At 50.8% G+C, this 20855-nt stretch overlaps 1 protein-coding gene across 1 annotated transcript; it reads right to left on the reverse strand.

The window, feature by feature from the left end:
• Positions 1 to 562: 562 nt before the first annotated feature.
• LOC136355659 (uncharacterized) lies at positions 563 to 20572 on the reverse strand. The gene is made up of 4 exons (XM_066308490.1): positions 20346 to 20572; positions 12583 to 13372; positions 11806 to 12087; positions 563 to 685 (listed from the first exon to the last, which is right to left on the reverse strand). The coding sequence occupies exons 1-4, from the start codon at positions 20570 to 20572 to the stop codon at positions 563 to 565; spliced, it is 1422 nt and encodes a 473-aa protein (XP_066164587.1).
• Between the last annotated feature and the right edge of the window lie 283 nt (positions 20573 to 20855).

Raw genomic sequence — 20855 nt, forward strand, 5'->3', positions numbered from 1 at the left:
GGTCTAAGGATTCAACACCAACACTCAATGAGATCACTGATGACACAACACATATGGCTCTTGCAGTGTCTCATGTTGGGTCTATCCAACAACATGTGTCCACATTATTAATTTGGTATCTCTGTACCATGATCCATGAGACATGATCATCAATTAATACATGTGCTGATCATATAAACATATTTGTTCCACATATAATATTTAATCAGGGATCCTTTAGAAATAGTAACAAACAACATAAAGAGTCTCATGAAAGAATCGCATATTCATTAACCAATAAGGAGTTATCTATTTCAAGGAACAATGTCGGATAAATATGTAAACATAGTATGTGACACAATCATCTCTATGATTGCCTCTAGGGCATATCACTCACAACAACCTCCTCAAGAGTGTCACGCCACCCTAGGCAGGGGGCTAGGCCCCCCACATCCTCACCGGGTAAGGCTGGCTGCCAGGCCTTTGTGGCGAGTCTTCGGAATGTTTGATGGCCCCCAAAGTTTCGGCCCGGCCTCACCGAAAAGTACGACGGTTGCGTCAACCCCTCCGAGTCCCTCCAGATCTACACAACGATCATAGAGGCGGCGGGGGGTGATGACCAGGTCATGGCGAGCTTCTTCCCCATGGCCCTCAGGGGCCAAGCACGGGATTGGCTCATGAACCTGTTGCCCGCCTCGGTCCACTCCTGAGAGGACTCTTGCAGGCAGGTATCAAGCGTTTAAAAACCTGCCAAAAGCGCATGGTGTACAGGGTCACCTAGCGCCAACCACAAGTCGCACGCTCGCTAAGATGGGAAGTTAGGCTTACACCGTGCTCCGGCATGACTGTGTAATTGACAAGTCCCCTCGGAGAGGTCCTTTCTTAGTTGCTGGCGTTCTGCGCTCAGATTTTGTAGGCTGGTTGCCAAACAGGAGACCCTGTCGCCACCACAATCCATGCATAAAGGCATCCGTCTTTCAAGCATTAATCATCATTTCAGGTTTTAAGCATTTTCAAATTTTCAATTCATCAGCTTGAAACCTTATATTTAATTTCCCCCCATTCTATTCTCATGGCTCTGCGACGCTCGCGTGTTGCACATTTGTTTCCTCCCTCGGTGGTAAGAGCCCAACCTCTCTCCCATCTACATGAACGGTTCTTCGCTAAGTGTGGGGGCTAAGTTTTCTAGCCTTATCCTAGACTTAAGTTGAGCCTCGGGTGCCGTCGAAGCCCGGGACCCCCCTGTGCTGGCTCTTCCGTAGCGGCTGGCTTTGGTCCCGTCGGCTGGCTACGGTGCCCGGCCCAGCTCAACTGTGGACGGGGAGTGCTGGCTCTAGAGTTTTTCGGCTCTCACACTCGTGCGAAAGTAATCGTCCATGTAGAAGGAAAAGAGATTAGAACAAGGCCACCGAAAGGAAAGAGCGAACATAATGTGTAGCGTGGGGGCGCAGGCTCGTGGGAACCTGACCTCGTTTGCTAAGTGGCCGTGGGCCCCTAAAGGGTACAGAGCTCACGGTGGGAAGCCTTCTTTGAGCCAAAGGTTTGAAAGGTCACGATGTGCAAGCAAGGATAAACAAAGGTAACAAAGGAGGTATTACAATATCCGGACCAAAGTAGACCTCTCTGGGAAAGCTCAGCGTTGGCCGGGAGCTCTTATTGAGCATAACATTTGTAATACTTCCTTTAAGTTTGTATCTTCTTTGTTCATGCTTATCAGCAAAGTTATTATGGCTTATATTTATCTCTCACCCATCTCCTCCTCATGGTCCCATGATACCCACGTGTCGCACGTCGTTTGCCCCCCTTGGTAACAAAAAGTATGTATTCACTTCACCCATTCAAATGATTCTTTGCTAAAAGTGTGGGGGCTACGATTCCTAGCTCTATCCTAGCCCTGCGTCGAGCTCTGGACGCCGTCGACGCCCGGGGCCCCCTGTGCTGGCTCTCCCGTAGCAGCTGGCTTTGGCCCCGCCGGCTGGCTATGGCACCCAGCTTGGCTTGATCGCGGGTGGGGATTGCTGGCTATGGAAAGTTCAGTCCTCACACTCATGCGAAAACATCGTTTGAATAGATGAAGTAGAACATGAACAGAGGTTAACAAAAGGCAGGGGCAGGCGAGGTGCGCCGCATGAAGTCATGGGCCCGAGAGAATCTAACAATGTTTGTTGAATATATACAGAAAATAAGTTCACAACCTAAGGTACGGGCCGGCGAGTCGCCCTCAAGTTGGGGCGAAAAAGGCGCATGGGCCCTAATGCTAGCAAAGAATGGAGAAGAGACCGGGCCCACATTGTTAGACTAGGAGAGTGGCGTCAACCCTGGCCACTAGGGGAAGGTTTTGGTCAGGGCTAACACTGGGGGCTACTGTCGGCGATATGGGCCCAGGGATATCACGTCTAGAGGGAGGAGGCTGCCCCCAAACTCACGTGGCTCCCCCCGAGTGGGGTTGAGCCCGGGGTGGCGCGGCAGCTACCCCCTCCCAGCTAGAGGTTGGAGGCCGCCCTCAAACCCACGTGGCTCTCCTCGAGGGGGGTCGAGCCCAGGGTGTTGCGGCGGCTGCCCCCTCCCAGCTTGGGGTCGGGCCGCCCCCAAACCCACGTGGCTCCCCCCGAGAGGGGACGAGCCCGGGGTGTTGCGGCGGCTGCCCCCTCCCTGCTTGGGGTCGAGCCGCCCCCAAACCCACGTGGCTCCCCTGAGTGGGGTCGAGCCCGGGGTGGCGCGGCGGTTACCCCCTCCCAGCTAGAGGGAGGAGGCCGCCCTCAAACCCACGTGGCTCTCCCCAAGGGGGGTCGAGCCCGGGGCGTTGCGGCGGCTGCCCCCTCCCTGCTTGGGGTCGGGCCGCCCTCAAACCCACGTGGCTCCCCCCGAGGGGGGTCGAGCCCTGGGTGGCGCGGCGACTGCCCCATCCCAGCTAGAGGGAGGAGGCCGCCCTCGCGTGGGGTCGAGCTGCTCCGACCCCCTCCACGTATTAGCCCACATGTACAGGGTTAGGTGGGCGTGCCTAACGCCCACCTAACTGCATTTAAAGCGGTCTATGCAACCGCGCCATGCCGCATTTAATACGGCGTGCTGCGCATCTGACCGGTCTGTGACCGGTTGAATGACCGATGGGACGGCGACTGTGTACCCCCACCCTGTCAGTGTGTGTCACGCCCAGAAATTCACAAACCAGAATTTCTGTCACACCCTAAAAATCCCAAATATATAAATTGTTGTCTAAATTGGAATTATTATTGGAATTATTAGAATTTATTTTAAAAGCCTAGAAGAGAAGATCTAGTTTTAATTAATAAATTCCAATGTAAAATAGGGCCAGATAAAATTTCATTAAATACTTTGCTTAATTCTATAATTCCTAGATTTTTCTGGGATTTATTTGAGCTAAGGAAGTATTTTTAATAAATGGAATTGCATTTCATGAATAATTTAAATTGGAAAAGGTTTTAAAAGTTCTCTTTTGGCGTCGGCCCAAAACCTTCCCTCTCTCTCTCCTCTTCGGCCCAAGTCGGCCCAAGTCAAGCCGAGCCGCCCGCGCACGCGCTCGCTGCCGCTGACAATGGGGCCCGCCTGTCAGGCCTGTCGTCTACCTCCGGCCGGCCGCCGCCCGAACCCTAGCGCCGCGCCGCCGTCGTCTCCTTCCAAATCCAGCCGCCCCTTTCCGTTTCCGGTGAAATTAATAGAGGGGAAATGATCCCCGGGATCCCCTCTATCTTTTCTCTTATGGAATCGTCGGCTAATTTCGTTTGGAAATCTGTGGATTCGATCTCGAATTGGATTCATCTCTCTCCCCGAACCCTAATCTTTCCTTCTCGTCGCCGGCCACCGTGGACCTTCGCCGCCGCCTTCCAACCCCTATAAAAGGACCTCCAAGCCCGCCGCTACCCGTCGCCACCCTTGCCTTCGTCTCTCGTCGTTTGTAGCGCCCTAGCCCCGTGAGACCTCGCGCCGCCGTCGTCGCCGCCGCTCCAGCCGTGCGCCGCCGTCGCTCCAGTCGTCGCCGTCGCTCGGGGAGGTCGTCATCGTGGTCGCCGTCACGTCGCCGTCCTTGTCCGCCCCTCAGCCGTCGCTGTCGACCGCCGGAACACCGTCGCCGTCGTCAAGCCGAAGAGTGCCGCCGCCTTTTCCTCGTCGCCGACGTCGTCCGGTCATCGTCCGCCGTCGCTTTGGTCACCGGTGAGTTCGCCGCGTCGCCCGCTACGTGTTGGTGTCCTCCGTTCGCGTCATCGCGCCGTGGTTCGCCGGCGAGCATGCGCGCCCGAGCCGCCGCCGGTGGTGACGTCGTCGCTGGCGTCATCGTCATCGTCCATCCGTGAGCCGCGGTGGACCGATGGATCTTGGCCGTCCGTTTTGGATGGATCGATCTCGGCCGCCCAATCTCGTGAACCGCCGCCGTGCACCCAGTCCACCGCGAACCCTAGCCGCTGACGCAATAATTCCCTTTTCCTTTTCAAAAATAATTCATTATTGCGTCATAATTCAATTAAAATCCATATAAGTGTTTTAATCCGATTTAATCTTTGAAAATTCATAACTAATTCATCTTAGCTCGGATTTAGTTGGTTCAAGTCTCTAAATTTTTCTAAAATTGAGATCTACATGTTAAAAATATCCACATGTACTGTTCATGCTTGTTTATGTGCTGTTTTGGTGTTTTTGCTCTTTTCTGTTTAGATTCCGACGTTTCCGGAGAGTCTGAGTTTGCAGGAGAAGATTTTGAAGAGTTCCAAGGCCAGCAAGGCAAGTCACACAGATCCCAAACAACCCTTTGAGCATGTTGATCCCGTTTAAAGCTATTGTTTCTATTCAACTATTGCATTTATTTTCGAATGTCATTGGGTGGAATTAACCTATTGTTTGTTATAGCCCTTTTGTTCTTGATTACTTTATTCCTTGATACCTTGGGTTATTATAACTTGACTAGTTGAGCTTTATATATTGGTTCAACTAGATATTAAATATGATTGCTTAGCCATGCTTAGAAACATTAGCACACTATTGGGATAATTTGTGACTCACTATTATTTAATGATGGCTTAATGGAAGCTCACGATGGTTGATCGTGATTGGTTAATTAATTAATTTGCCAACTAAAACTTGATAATGGTGGGTTGTGAGCATATGGTTTTGATGGTCGTGCTCATGACAATTAAGAACCGGTTCACGAGTTTCGGTTGTGAAACATTAACCGTGCCAATCACAAGCTAGCATGGGCAACGGCTTTACCTTTTGTATAACATGGTTCATTGCGGGGCACCAGACTGAGAAGTGGTGGAGATAAGCCCACGGGGGTCGCTGGGGAGTCCATGCCTTGTTTATAAGGGGGTGATTATGATCCAGGAACGGTGCGCTGTGGTGGATTGTGTTGTGCGAGGGGTACTGTCACAGCTCCTTTCCGAGGTACCGTGGTGGTATTGAGGCACATGGTGACATGTTGTGGGGCTGTGTCTTGTGGGTACAGTGGTACACCTCTGGCCAGAGTAAAACTATTCGAATAGCTGTGCCCGCGGTTATGGGCGGGTCTAACAATGTCTTTCGTGATTAGTTTCACACTTCTCATCATAATAAAAGATGCTATAACTGGTAATAATTTGATTAGCTCCTTGTTTGGAATGGTACATTCCTGGTTTGGAGATAGAACTGTGCAGCCGGGATGGTTGTTCAGAATGGTTGGGCCTATGCAACAGGGTATGTTGTATAGCGTTGGATTAATATTGTTCAATTATTACTTAACTGTTTTATTAAATTCTGAAATGTTTATTAAATGCTATTTATGCAAATGAAACCATACTATGCCATCCTTTGTTATCCTGTGCACTTGCATATTTGCTGCGTGGCTTGCTGAGTATGTCATATACTCACCTTGCAATCATTCATCAGAGGAGGAGTTCTACAGTGATGCTGATGGTGTGCAGGATTAGGTGTAGCCCTGGTCAAGCTGCCTATGGAGTGGAGTCGTCTGCGCCGTTTATCTTATTTTTCCGCTGCTTAGATCTTTATTGGTTGAGAGGAACTATCTACCTCTGTAATGACATTTTATTCGCTTATTAATTAGAGTAATAATTGTACTCTATTATCAATTTGTTATTGTGTGCCTCGGTTGATTCCTGGACGAGGGTTCACACACATGTAAGCGTTTGGAATTTTGGATAGAAATTCCGGGCGTGACAATTTCTAAGCTGAATGAGTATTAAACCCCTGTCCAGGACCAGCCAGGGTACACAAACGACAATTGTTGACATACAGATCCACGTCTTACAAAAATATAAAAGATTACAAATGCAGCGGAAAAGATAAAAGCGAGCTAAACTTGGAAGCTTGACTTCAGCAGCGGGGCGACTCTACTCCACAGGCAATCCTTCACGGCAGCGACAAAACCAAACTTTCTGAGACAGCTCCAACTGGGAAGAACTTCAACTCTGGTGTGGGGAAAAAGAGAGCAAGACTGAGTACTACCCACTGTACTCAGCAAGTCATACTGGAAGAGGAGGTATGATGCAGGATATAAGCAAAGGAGGCTAAAGGTTCATTTGCATAAGGCAGGCATTTAAAAGCAGTAGTTGAAAGTAGTAAAACAATTGTAGTAATTAATCAATATTAACCAATCACTGTCCAACGCTACACCACGTTGCAACAGGCCCAACCAAAAACCTGAACTACACCAGTTCATTAAGCTACACTAGGGGTGAGACTAATCACGGTGAATTTGGTTGATCGCCCATAACCGCAGGCACGGCTATTCGAATAGTTTTACTCTGGCCAGAGGTGTATAACTGTACCCACAAGACACGATTCCACACATGTCGCCATGCCCCGAAGTATCACCATGATACTGCAAAGGGGGAAATCGTGACAAGACCCTCCGCATAACCCTCCCCTAACCATCCATACCACGCTAAGGTTTCACCCCCACCCCTCAAAAGGCAGTGGGCGGTCCCTTCTTGCGCCGCGGTGAATCCGGCAGCTGGACAACCGGACACCCCGGCCGACCCAACTCTATCACGCCCACCCTCGCCACCGGTGCCTAGGAAAGGGTCGAGCTATACTTTAGATCAAGCAGTTACCCACTCCCGCTTGTGATAAGCACGGTAAGTCTCCCAGGGTTTCCCGTGAACTGGTCCTTAACTTCCATGGGTGCGACAGCGAAACCATGAACCCGTAGCCCACCATTCAGTGTATTTTAATTAACTAACACCATTGCGGTGGCAGCAATCCAAAACTTTGCTGATAGACAAAGTCTATGTGATAATGTGATCCCCATTTGTGTACTAGTTGAACTAGGCATGGCTAAGCATTTCCTAAACCAACATCTAATCATATTGATACCCAAGTTATCAATGGCATATGGTAAACAATCTATGGCTGAGTAGTAGGACCCATCCCACATGACATTGTAAAAGAGTGCAACATTTAATAGAAATGAGGGATATTTGTAAATTGGGTACAATATGATCAAATGTAAAGCATGACTTGCCTTGCTCTCGCACTGGTGAGACCACAGCAACGTCTTCGAGGAACCGCGGATCGACGAAACGGCCGAAATCTACGCGACAAACAAAGCACACAAGCAAAACATGCTATAAGACTGCTGAAACAGAGAACAAAACCATTTTGAATGGATTCTAGGGATTTTTATGAATTTACTGAGACTTGAATGGACTTAAATGGAGCTAAGATGAATTAGGTATGAATTTTAGAAGATAATATGTGTTTTTACTAACAAGGAAAAAGTCCTTAATTATTTATTGCGCAATATTGCCCAGGGCTGACGTCAGCGAAGGGGAGGGGGGGCGGCGCCGACAAGTGGGGCCCGCATGTCAGCGGTACAAAGGGAGGCCGGTCTACCGTGGACCGGGACCACACGGGTGGTCCACCGCCGATCCACAAGACCGACGGTCCGGATCGGCCCGAGGCCGATCGGACGGCGTTGGTGGCGGCTAGGCACAGCTCAGCTTGGCACAAAGCCGGCCGGCCGGCCATGGGGAGCGGCGGCGGTGCGCGCGGCTGCTGACGGCGGCGACCGGCGGAGGGAGGCGGCGGCGGACGGCCGGAGCGGCGGTGCGGCCGAAGACGACGACGCACGTGCGAAGGGCGGCGGCGCTCATGGGAGAGAGGAAACAAAGGAGGAGAGGGGATTCCTCACCGGCGAGCGGAGGCGCGGGATGGCTCTAGCGGCGGCGGCGCGTGGGGAGGGTGGTACAACGATGGCGTACGGCAAGTGAGCGGTGGCCGATGTAGCTCTCACGGCGGCGAAGCTAACAGCGGCGGTTACGCGATGTGGCGGCGACTGTAGCAGTGACGGCACGCGGCCAGAGAGCTTCGGCGGCGGCGGAGCTTGGCAAGCGCGGCGCGGCGACGGTAGGAGGCACTGGGGAGCGCGGCGAGAGCGAAAAACGAGAGAGGGGGACGCGAGGAGCAATTTTATAGGCACGGGACGGGCGGACGTGGTCGGGAGGGTGGTCGATTTGGCCCGCGACGTGGGGGAGTGGGGAGAGAGAGAGGGGGGATTCAAATTCGAATCCCGTCCCTTGCGAGCGCGCGCGCGGGCGGGAAAGCGGGGCGTGGGCGACGACGTGGGCACGGGCGCATGTGGACGCGGAGTGGGCGTGGGAGGAGCGGAGGAGGTGGGCGCGGCGGTTTCGGCGGCGGCGGTTGGAGGAAGGGGACGACCCCGACAGGTGGGGCCCACCTGTCGGCGTCCCGAAGGGAGAGGGAAGGGGAAACGGGCCGGCCCAACGAGGGGAGCCCGAGCGCAGGGTGAGGCGAGGTGGACTGGTCCAACGGCCCATCAAGAGAAAAAGAAAGGAAAAGAAAAGAGAAAAAAGGAAAAGGATTTTCCTGGGATTTAAAATATTGCACTTGCTCATTTTTAATTGATTAAAATTATTTCCAAGACTCTAAAAATTCCACTAAAAATCCTGTTAATATATTGTGACATGTGGATCTCAAGAAAAATCCCACCATGCCAATTCCAATTATTAATTGCATTTATTAATTTAGGATTCAACTCTTGGGTAAATTAAACCATTTTCTTCGGACGATTTATTCAACAAATTTTTAAGAAAGAAGAAGGGGGAAACTTCATGGCGTGACAAACCTACCCCCCTTAAACGGAATCTCGACCCCGAGATTCAGAAGAGCTGGCTTAGAGGTGCGGATGGGCGGCCTTCAACTCATCTTCTCTTTCCCAAGTGGCCACTTCCTCTGAGTGGTGGCTCCACTGAACCTTGCAGAATCTGATTACTTTCTTTCTGGTCCTTCTCTCGCTGGTTTCAAGGATACGAGTCGGCTTCTCCACATACGTCAAGTCTTCTTGGATTTCGATTTGATCCGGACTTGCCTGTTCCTCAGGAACTTTCAAACATTTCTTCAACTGGGAGACGTGGAACACATTATGGATGCCAAGCATGCTGGAGGGGAGCTCAAGCTGGTAAGCAACTTCACCCCTGCGTTCCAAAACCCGATATGGTCCCACAAAGCGTGGTGCTAACTTTCCTTTGGTTTGGAAGCGGTGTACTCCTCTGAGCGGAGTGACACGAAGATACACATAGTCCCCTGCTTCGAAAGCGAGCTCCCTTCGACGATTGTCTGCATAGCTTTTCTGTCGAGATTGCGCGATTCTCAATCTTTCGCTGACAGCTCTGACTTTCTCTTCTGCCTCATTTAAAACTTATGTACCAAACAACTGGCGTTCCCCTGTCTGATCCCAGAAGAGCGGAGTGCGGCACCTCCGTTCATACAGTGCTTCAAATGGTGCCATTTGCAGACTAGCATGGTAACTGTTGTTGTAGGAGAACTCGGCATACGGCAAGCTTTTGTCTCATGCTCCATCAAAATCAAGCGCACAAGCTCTTAACATATCTTCCAATATTTGGTTGACTTGCTCGGTCTGACCATCAGTCTGCGGATGGTAGGCTGTGCTGAAGTTCAAACGGGTTCCCAATTCTTCTTGCAATTTCTGCCAGAGCTTTGAAGTGAATTGGCTTCCTCGATCAGACACGATCTTCTTAGGTACACCATGTAGATACATGATTCTTGCCAGATAAAGTTCTGCTAATTTCTTCCCTGAGTAGGTAGTGTGCATCGGAATGAAGTGAGCCACTTTGGAGAGTCGGTCAACGACTACCCAAATAGAATCGTGCCCCGATGATGTCCTAGGCAAACCGGTAATGAAATCCATTCCAATTTCTTCCCATTTCCATTTTGGAATCTGAAGTGGCTGTAGCAAACCTGCTGGCCTTTGGTGCTCTGCATTTACTCGCTGGCAGACGTCACAGAGTGCGACGAATTCAGCTATTTCCCTTCTCATGCTTACCCACTAGAGTTTTTCCTTGAGGTCTTGGTACATTTTAGTACTGTCGGGATGAATTGAATACTGAGTTTGATGAGCTTCTGTCAGTATCAGGTCTTTTAACTCCTTGTTTTCAGGTACACACAATCTTTCTCCCATCCAGGTACACACAATCTTTCTCCCATCCAGATTGTTCCTTGTTCGTCCTCATCAAAACCTCGGGCTTTTCCAACTCTCATGTTCTTTTTGAGCTCTGCTATTTCAGGATCACTTGCATGAGCTATGCGAACCTGCTCCACCAATGTGGGCTGTGCCTCTAGGGCAGCCACGAATCCGTGCTCAACTATACTAAGGTTCAGATGTTCCAAATCACGTTTAACCTCACAACACAGTTTCTCTACCCATGCAACATTGCAGTAACTCTTCCTGCTTAAGGCGTCTGCTACCACATTAGCCTTGCCGGCATGATAGTGTATTCCCATATCATAATCCTTGATTAGCTCCAACCATCTTCGCTGTCGGAGATTCAAATCAGGTTGAGTGAAGATGTACTTTAGACTTTTGTGATCTGTATATACCTCACAACGGTTACCGATGAAATAGTGCCGCCAGATCTTTAAAGCATGAACAACTGCGGCCAATTCCAGATCGTGGGTCGGGTAGTTGCCTTCATGAGGACGCAACTGACGTGATGCATAAGCAACCACTTTGCCATCTTGCATAAACACACACCCTAACCCCTAGCGAGATACATCACAATAAACCTGGAAATCTTTCGTCTGATCAGGCAGAATTAAAACTGGTGCAGACACCAACCGTCGTTTGAGTTCTTCAAAACTCCTATTGCATTCAGCAGACCAGATAAACTTTTCTTTCTTCTTCAATAGCTGTGTCATTGGCTTTGCAATTTTAGAGAACTTCTCAATGAACTGGCGGTAATAGCCCGCAAGTCCAAAGAAACTCCGAACCTGAGTGACTGTCCTCGGTGGGGTCCACTTGGTAACTGACTCCACATTTGCTGGATCCACAGCTACTCCTTGAGCATTCACGATGTGACCGAGAAACTGAACTTCCTTAAGCCAGAAGTCACACTTGCTGAACTTGGCATATAGCTGGTGCTCTTTTAACTTTTCAAGTACCAACCGAAGATGCTGCTCATGTTCTTCCTCGGACTTGGAGTAAATCAGTATGTCATCGATGAAAACCACGACAAACTTGTCTAGAAATTCCATAAACACCTTGTTCATCAAATTCATGAAGAAGGCAGGTTCGTTGGTGAGTCCGAAAGACATAACTGTACATTCGAACAACCCATAACAAGTGATGAATGCAGTCTTTGGAATATCCTCTTCACGGATCCTCAACTGGTGATAGCCTGATCGCAGGTCCATCTTAGGGAACACTGTAGCTCCTTTCAACTGATCAAACAGATCATCAATCCTTGACAAAGGGTACTTGTTCTTAATAGTGACCTCATTGAGTGCGTACTAGTTAACGCACATCCTCTTGGTTTTGTCTTTCTTTTCCACAAAGATTACCGGAGCACCCCAAGGCAACGTGCTCGGGCGAATGTATCCCTTCTGTAACTGTTCATCAACTTGCTTCTTGACTTCCGCCAACTCGTTGGCTCCCATTCTGTAAGGCCTCTTGTGGATCGGTGCAGTTCCAGGTGCCAAGTCGATCCGGAACTCGATATCCCTTTTAGGTGGCATTGTTGTCAGGTCATCTGGAAAAACCTCTGGATACTCTCTGTCGATAGGAATATCCTCCAACTTCTTAGTGGTTTTCTCCACTGCTACTTCTTGTTCTTCACCAGCAGCCTGGTTCAGACTGATCCCTTGCTTCTACGATACTGGAGACTGGAAGGTTACCACTTCTCCTTTTGCATTGGTCAACTTGATGGTGTGGCTAGTGCAATCAATCACTCCTCTATGCCTTGTCAACCAATCCATTCTAAGTATGACATCTAGGTCCTTGGATTCGAGAAGAATGAGGTTGGCTGGAAAAATCAACCCTTGGATTTCAACAGTCACTGATGGGCAGTAGTGAGTTGTGGTCATGCCACCTCCAGGAGTATGAACTCGCATTGGTATCTTGAGCTTCACTAAAGATAACCCATGTGCACCAGCAAAACGCTTGGAAATGAAGGAATGAGTTGCACTAGAATCAAACAATATTGTTGCCGGTGTCGAGTTGACGGGAAATGTGCCCAATATAACCTCTGGTGCTGACTGTGCCTCCTCTGCAGATGCATGATTGACATGGGCCTGAACGAACTTGAGTCCGGCACGTCTTGGCTTCGGGCACTTACCAACCATGTGTCCGGGCTCGTTACAATTGAAGCAGAGGTCAGGCTTTTCTCCAAACTTCTTGGGCTGTTCTGGCTGAGCTGGTAGAGCTGACTGAGCTACATTCATTAGTGAACTTGGAGTCGGATTGAGGCTGTGCTGCTCACTGTTGTTGTGACTGCCACTATGGTAGTTCTTGTCGAAGCTACCCGGGTGGTAGGGACGGTGCTGCTGGATAATCATGGTGGAAGGTCCACCCTGATGTCCCATCGTGAGGCGAGGCTTCTGACTAATCCCCTGGGAAGTCCTGAACTGAACTGCCTTCCTTTTACGGTTCATTTTGTTGCACTGCTCTTCCTGACGGATGGCTTTGTCCACCAACTTCTGAAAGTCCTCATAATGTTGGGAGATCAACTGGTTGGTCAATTCATCATCAAGACCCGACAAAAACTTCTCCTGCCTCTCGGCATCAGTGCGCACGTCCTCAGGGGCATAGCGCGTGAGACGGTTGAACTCGTGTAGATACTCTATAACTGTTCTGGTTCCTTGCTGCAAAGAACGGAACTCTCTCTTCTTTTGTGCCACAATTCCCTCGGGAACCTGTGCCTTATTAAAACTCTGACAAAACTCTATCCAAGTAACCTCTGTCCCAGCTGGACGGGTCACCATGTAGTTGTCCCACCAAACAGAAGCGGGACCTTGCAGTTGCAGCTGGTGTGTAGCAAAAGCAACCTTCTCTTGGTCGTTGCATTGCAAAAGGTTCAGCTTCTTCTCAATAGCACGAAGCCAGTCATTGGCCTCGATTGGGTTGGTGGTACTTGAGAAAGTGGGCGGCTTGACACGGAGAAATTCTAACAGTTTGGACTAAGGAGGTGGAGGACCAAACTACAGGTTCTGCTGCTGCTGCTGTGCTTGCTGCTGCACCTGCTGCAACACCTGATGGTACTGTTGTTGCATCTGTTGCATCATCATTGTTATCATCTGAGTCTGATTGTCCAACACCTGAGCAATCGTAGGGTTCTCGAGTGGTGGAGATGAACTGCTATCAGATGCACCGCTGGCACGTGGTCCATTGATCTGCTCTTCACTGCCACTGACCTTGTTGGATTGAGAACCATTCCTTGTCTTCACCATCTGAAGGGGGATATGTAGAAATAAGAGAAAGGGAGAAAAACAGATGGCTTAGAAACTAATCTTTCTTATAAACTTAAGTGCAATTATCTTAATCTTGATTAAAACACCGAAAAGAAAGGAAACAACTCCTAATTAAGACAACCATACCACTGACACATGATATCGACCGCCGACTAACCCACAAGCAAGAAACCTAAACACGGAAACTAGCAAGCAAACAAAACTAAGAAGACGATAAAGCTAAGGACAGCGACTCTGAAGCTCGGAGCGGCGCTTGCAATCGAGGGATAAGACTGACATCTAAAGTAGACAAGGGATAAGAACCAATTAATGCTCAAGTCCAAATTAGACAAAGCAACAAATGACTCAAATAAATAACCGAGCCTGATGATTTTTTTATGCATAGAACATTTTTCATGAACCTAGATAAAGACACTAATGCAACTGACTAAACAATAAATTAATGCATAAAATAGATGCATAGCTATAATGATGCGCATAAAATTGCCCTATCGAACATAGACACGACCAAATGCATATCACCCAATAGTTTCCCGACTGACTGACGAATAAACTCCAAATAAAATTTTACTAAAACCCTAGACTAAGCTAATTTTAAAGATCCGATCCGAATGAACGACCAAGATTTTTCCCACAAACCAAAGAGGCAAAACACCAAATTTTTTCCGAAACAAATCCAAGTGCAAAGAGCATATGCAGATGAAAAGGGGATCAAAGGGCTCTTAGGTTTCCAGTTGGCTTGTCCTACGGTCAAGGTCGGCTCTAATACCAACTTGTCACACCCAGAAATTCACGAACCAGAATTTCTAAGCTGAATGTGCATTAAATCCCGGTCCAGGACCAGCCAGGGTACACAAACAACAATTGTTGACATACAGATCCACGTCTTACAAAAATATAAAAGATTACAAATGCAGCGGAAAAGATAAAACAAGCTAACTGGGGAGCTTGACTTCAGCAGCGGGGCGACTCCACTCCACAGGCATCCCTTGACGGCAGCGACGAAACCAACCTCAACAAGACAGCTCCAACTAGGAGGATCTTCAGCTCTGGTGTGGGGGAAAAGAGAGCAAGACTGAGTACTACCCACTGTACTCAGCAAGTCATACCGGAAGAGGAGGTATGATGCAGGATATAACCAAAGGAGGCTAGGGGTTCTTTTGCATCAAGCTAGCATTTAAAAGCAGTAGTTGAAAGCAGTAAAAGAGCTGTAGTAATTAATCAATATTAACCAATCACTGTCCAACGCTACACCACGTTGCAACAGGCCCAACCAACCACCTGAACTACACCAGTTCATTAAGCTAAACTAGGGGTGAGACTAATCACGATGAATCTGGTTGATCGCCCATAACCGCGGGCACGACTATTCGAATAGTTTTACTCTGGCCAGAGGTGTACAACTGTACCCACAAGACACGATCCTACACATGTCGCCATGCCCCGAAGTATCACCATGATACTGCAAAGGGGGAAATCGTGACAAGACCCTCCGCATAACCCTCCCCTAACCATCCACACCACGCTAAGGTTTCACCCCCACCCCTCAAAAGGCAATGGGCGGTCCCCTATTGCGCCGTGGTGAATCCGGCAGCTGGACAACCGGACACCCCGGCCGACCCAACTCCATCACGCCCTCCCTCGCCACCGGTGCCTAGGAAAGGGTCGAGCTATACTTCAGATCAAGCAGTTACCCACTCCTATTTATGGTAAGCACGGTTAGTCTCCTAGGGTTTCCCGTGAACCGGTCCTTACCTGCCATGGGTGCGACCAGCGAAACCATGCACCCACAACCCACCATTCAGTGTATTTTAATTAACTAACACCATTGCGGTGGCACCAATCCAAAACTATGCTGATAGACAAAGTCTATGTAATAATGTAATCCCCACTTGTGTACTAGTTGAACTAGGCATGGCTAAGCATTTTCTAAATCAACATCTAATCATTTTGATACCCAAGTTATCAATGGCATATGGTAAACAATCTATGGCTGAGTAGTAGTACCCATCCCACATGACATTGTAAAAGAGTGCAACATTTAATAGAAATGCGGGATATTTGTAAATTGGGTACAATATGATCAAATGTAAAGCATGACTTGCCTTGCTCTCGCACTGGTGAGACCAAAGCAACGTCTTCGAGGAACCGCGGATCGACAAAACGGCCAAAATCTACACGACAAACAAAGCACACAAGCAAAACATGCTATAAGACTACTGAAACAGAGAACAAAACCATTTTTAATGGATTCTAGGGATTTTTATGAATTTACTGAGACTTGAATGGACTTAAACGGAGCTCGGATGAATTAGATATGAATTTTAGAAGATAATCTGTGTTTTTACTAATAAGGAAAAAGTCCTTAATTATTTATTGCGCAATATTGCCCAGGGCTGACGTCAGCGAAGGCGGGGGGTGGCGCCGGCAAGCAGGGCCCTCATGTCAGCGGCACAAAGGGAGGCCGGTCTACCATGGACCGGGACCACGCGGGTGGTCCACCGCCGGTCCACGGGACCGACGGTCCGAATCGGCCCGAGGCCGATCGGACGGCGCGGGTGGCGGCTAGGCACGGCTCGGCTTGGCACAAAGCCGGCCGGCCGGCCATGGGGAGCGACGGCGACCGGCGGAGGGAAGCGGCGGCGGACGGTGCGAAAGGCGGCGGCGGACGGCCGGAGCGGCGGCGCGGCCAAAGATGACGACGCATGCGCAAAGGGCGGCGGCGCTCATGGGAGAGAGGAAAGAAAGGAGGAGAGGGGATTCCTCACCGGCGAGCACGGCGGCCGGCGCGAAGGAAGAAGGCGGCAGCGACGACTGGCGAGCGGAGGCGCGGCGACGGCTCTAGCGGCGGCGGCGTGTGGGGAGAGCGGTACGGTGATGGGGCACGGCAAGTGAGCGGTGGCCGATGTAGCTCTCGCGGCGGTGAAGCTAACGGCGGCGGTTACGCGATGTGGCGGCGGCTGTAGTAGCGACGGCACGCGGCCGGAGAGCTTCGGCGGCGGCGAAGCTTGGCGAGCGCGGCGCAGCGACGGTAGGAGGCACGGGGGAGCGCGGCGAGAGCGAAAAACGAGAGAGGGGGACGCGGGGAGCAATTTTATAGGCACGGGAGGGGCGGACGTGGCCGGGAGGGTGGTTGATTTGGCCGGCGATGTGGGGGAGTGGGGAGATAGAGGGGGGGGATTCAAATTTGAATCCCGCCCCGTGCGAGCGCGCGCGGTCGGGAAAGCGGGGCGTGGGCGACGACGTGGGTGCGGGCGTACGTGGACGCGGAGTGGGCGCGGGAGGAGTGGAGGAGGTGGGCGCGGCGGTTTCGGCGGCGGCGGTTGGAGGAAGGGGACGACCCCGACAGGTGGGGCCCACCTGTCAGCGTCCCGGAGGGAGAGGGAAGGGGAAATGGGCCGGCCCAACAAGGGGAGCCCGAGCGCGGGGTGAGGTTAGGTGGACTGGGCCGATGGCCCATCAAGAGAAAAAGAAAGGAAAAGAAAAGAGACAAAGGAAAAGGATTTTCCTGGGATTTAAAATATTGCACTTGCTCATTTTTAATTGGTTAAAATTATTTCTAAGGCTCTGAAAATTCCATTAAAAATCCTGTTAATATATTGTGACATGTGGAACTCAAGAAAAATCCCATCATGCCAATTCCAATTATTAATTGCATTTATTAATTTAGGATTCAACTCTAGGTTAAATTAAACCATTTTCTTCGAACGATTTATTCAACAAATTTTTAAGAAAGAAGAAGGGGGAAACTTCAGGGCGTGATAGCCGGCAACTTATCCACGGCCTCGTCGGTCCGTGCGCCGGTGTTGGTGACGTAGCCTTCATATAGACTCCGCCCGCCCTTTCACTCCGCCTCATCAGTCTTGAGCAACGTGGTGGTGTAGATGGTTAATCTTCAGCATGCATGGATCTCCATAGCTTGGACGGTTGAGACGTCACAATAGTGGTGTCGGGATGGTGTTAAAGGGAAGAGAAGTTGGTGAAGTCAGTGTACACAACAGCCGAATATACGTGGCTGGACACCTCCTGGCTCGTCGAGATCAAACGAACGAAGAATTGACGAAGACAGTTGGTGTAGACGACAGCCGCATGCATATCCATGGCTGGGTACTTCCTGGCTAGATGAAAATAAAATGACGTATACAGTTGGTGTAGACGGCAGCCGGATTACACATGGTTGGGCACCTCCTGGCTCGTCAAGCTCCTTATACAACAAGGACATGTAACGAAGAGGTTGATGAAGAAGTTGGTGCAGACAACAGCCGGATGAACGGGGCTCTGGCACCTCCTTCGGATAATGGATCTACTATTGATTCAGTTGATATGATGACGAGCCCATAAAAGGGGCTCCATGAGAGCGTCGGTAGCGACGACGACCTTGGAAGAAGTGAATATCTCATCGGCGGAACAACCGAGGGTATTGTTGGTGTAGATTCAGCATGAATAGTTCCTTGGCATCACAGACGGCACCATTCTTGCATTATGTCGATGTAGACGAGCGACGCTCCAATATACGGACAAGAGGCATCAATCTTGACGAAAAGGGGAGAGCATCACGGACGGACAGCTCTCATCTTGGCGTGATGAAGTGAAAGCATCGTAGACAGATGACATCTTATCATGTGGTGTGAAGAGAAGGAGATGTCATGGATAGACAACACGGCAACTCCGACTTGACGAGGTAAAGGCATCACAGACGGACAATACAACGGCTCCGGCTTGACGATGGTTTACGGGCACCGAGCAGTGGTGCTCCGGCGTGATTGTCTTGTGACATCACGAACGACTCCAGCGTGATGAAGTGAAAGCGTCGTGGATAGACGGCACGACGACCTCAGCCTGATGACGAGAAAGAATCATGGCCGGGCTTGACGACAGCGTGTGGGCACCAAGATTGCAACGGCGGCGAGGGTGGGTAGATATTGACGGTGTTGCGAGGCAGCGGTCGGCAAAAGGCGACGACGTTTAATATCTCGGCGAGATCGCAACGAGTAGAATCATCACCGGCAGCTCGAACAGATGGCATCAGTCCTGAGGACGAGTGGCATCGAGCTTGACAGACGCTTGCGATCAGCGCCAACAGATCGGTTGACATGGCAACTCCGGCGTGATGAAGTGAAAGAATCACAGCCAGACTTGACGAACGGCGTACGGGCACCTCGACGGTATCCGCGACTGCTCCGGGGACCTTCAGTGCGTCACAGCAGGGTGGCATGTCGACGGCTCCTTGAGCAACATCCCAGCGACTGCCACCGTCTCCTGGATCAGAAACAGCTCGGGCGACACTCGTGGCTGCTCCTGCGATCGCCGGCGAGGGTACGGCGCGCATTACAGAAGAGAAGCCGCAGTTGGCGAGATGGGGGCATCGGCGCATCTCGACGACATGGCGGTATCCGGTAGACAGCATCACCGGTAGCTTGAGCAGGGATGGCGAGCGTTAGAGCATCGGCAACGAGGTGGACGATGTAGACGGCAGCCGGATTTAATCACAGCTCGGCATCTAATTGAGAAAGCTTGAAATCAACAGGATTTGTTTACTTTAGCCGTCGCGTTGACGACTTCTTGTGCAACTGTAGCATGGTGATGATGTGCCACCCTCCGGTTGGTCGGCCACGTTACCACAATAATTAGCTTAATTAGCATGCATCTGCTAGTTTCAGCTCGTCATCCTCCCTCCTGTGCTGCAGCCACACTTGCCTTCGTTGTCATCTGCTGGTTTCGACGCCCTACGTACGTGATGCTTGACCTCCGGCATAAAAGCGGGGAGAAGTCATGGCAGTCGGCGGTAGCTCCGGCGATCTTCGGCGTGCTCCGACGGAATAACTTCACGACGACCTTCTCCGGCGATCTTCGACGTGCTCCAGCAGGGCGCGGCGTCACGATGACTTCGACATAGTCAGTCTGCTCCGGCACGGTGAAACTTGCAGCAAAGCGAGGACGTCTGGCACCTTGGCGACGTCGCGGCTTCTAGTAGATGCACCACCAGCGGCTTAAATTGGCGGCGTCGGGTCCAGACATCTTGTCGACTCGGATGGGCGCCGGCATCGATGAGGCTTCTATCGCGTGTAGATGAATCGGCCACCGCAACTTTCACCGGCGGCGACCATATGTGTAGATGGATGTGTGCATGCTGTAGATGAAAGAAAAACGAAACGATCTTGCTAGCTTCTACCTTGGTAGCCATCAAGTTCCTTCTTCCTCGTCGAAGTACTCCCTCCTGTGCTTGCCGATGATCGGGTCACCGCGCGTGCCCTCTCCTGCCAGACGCCGGAGCTCCGGCCGAAGTCGCTCGCTGCCGCCGGTGCGTGTCGGCGCTGGATGGATCACCGATGAGAATTGTTGGATGGATGTGTTGACGGCGCCGGATGGGAGTCGATAGATGGATGTGTGTTGATCGATTGATTTTCAGCATCGAACGACGCCCGGCGGGCCACACTTTTGGTGCGCCATGCTGCCGCCGGCCGGCGGCGCACACGTTGGCGTGCCCTTCCGCCGAGGCCCTGTACATGTTTTCTCTTGTGTGTGTTCTTCATGTGTGTAGATGGATCTGCTTCTTCTCCGTTGTGGTTCTCCATCTGCCCGTGCATGCATGTGCTGCAAAATATAAGAAGAAACAATCTAATTAGCGCTCTTACCTCGGACAGCCATCGACCTCGGCTTTCTTCCCGTGATGGCTGATGGTCAGATGCACGTCCTCCTGCCAGACGCCGCTGCCGAGCGCGGGCGGCGTGCACCGCTTCTGCTCCGGCGAAGTCACGTCAACAAGGCTTGTGCTATAGCGATGCCTGAGTACGTGGTCGCCTATGTGTTCTACGCGGCCGCCGCCGATGGATGGATCGATGGGAGTTGAATGATTGTCCATCCCCTGGCGCCGTCTCTTGGTGGCTTTATATAGGCGCGGAGGAAAACCTAACGAGCAGGCGCGCATGCCGCGACCACGCGTGATCGCTCCGATATTTCCGGGTACAGTTGCCGCGGATAACTCCTTATCCGAAATCATCAGATAAGACTTGAGTTATCCGACGTTGTCAGTTCCACATCCGTATCTCGCTGCCGTTGGAGAGAAATTTCGCCTGCCGCGTACGCGTTAGATATCTAGCCGCATGTTCACGACGAGCATGTAGTGCAGCTCCGCCAGCCCATAT

Source organism: Oryza sativa, chromosome 3, assembly GCF_034140825.1.
Source record: "Oryza sativa Japonica Group chromosome 3, ASM3414082v1".
Taxonomy (NCBI): domain Eukaryota; kingdom Viridiplantae; phylum Streptophyta; class Magnoliopsida; order Poales; family Poaceae; genus Oryza; species Oryza sativa.

Bases quoted from the DNA above. Each gene is read 5' to 3' on its own strand.
- LOC136355659 (XM_066308490.1), bottom strand. From the start codon at position 20,572: ATGGACAATCATTCAACTCCCATCGATCCATCCATCGGCGGCGGCCGC. The intron at 13,373-20,345 runs GTAAGAGCGCTA...CACTTTCTCAAG, and splicing joins GAGGTCGATGGCTGTCCGAG to TACCACCAACCCAATCGAGG. The intron at 686-11,805 runs GTAATCTTTGTG...GAGTCCTCTCAG, and splicing joins CGTTGCCTTGGGGTGCTCCG to GAGTGGACCGAGGCGGGCAA.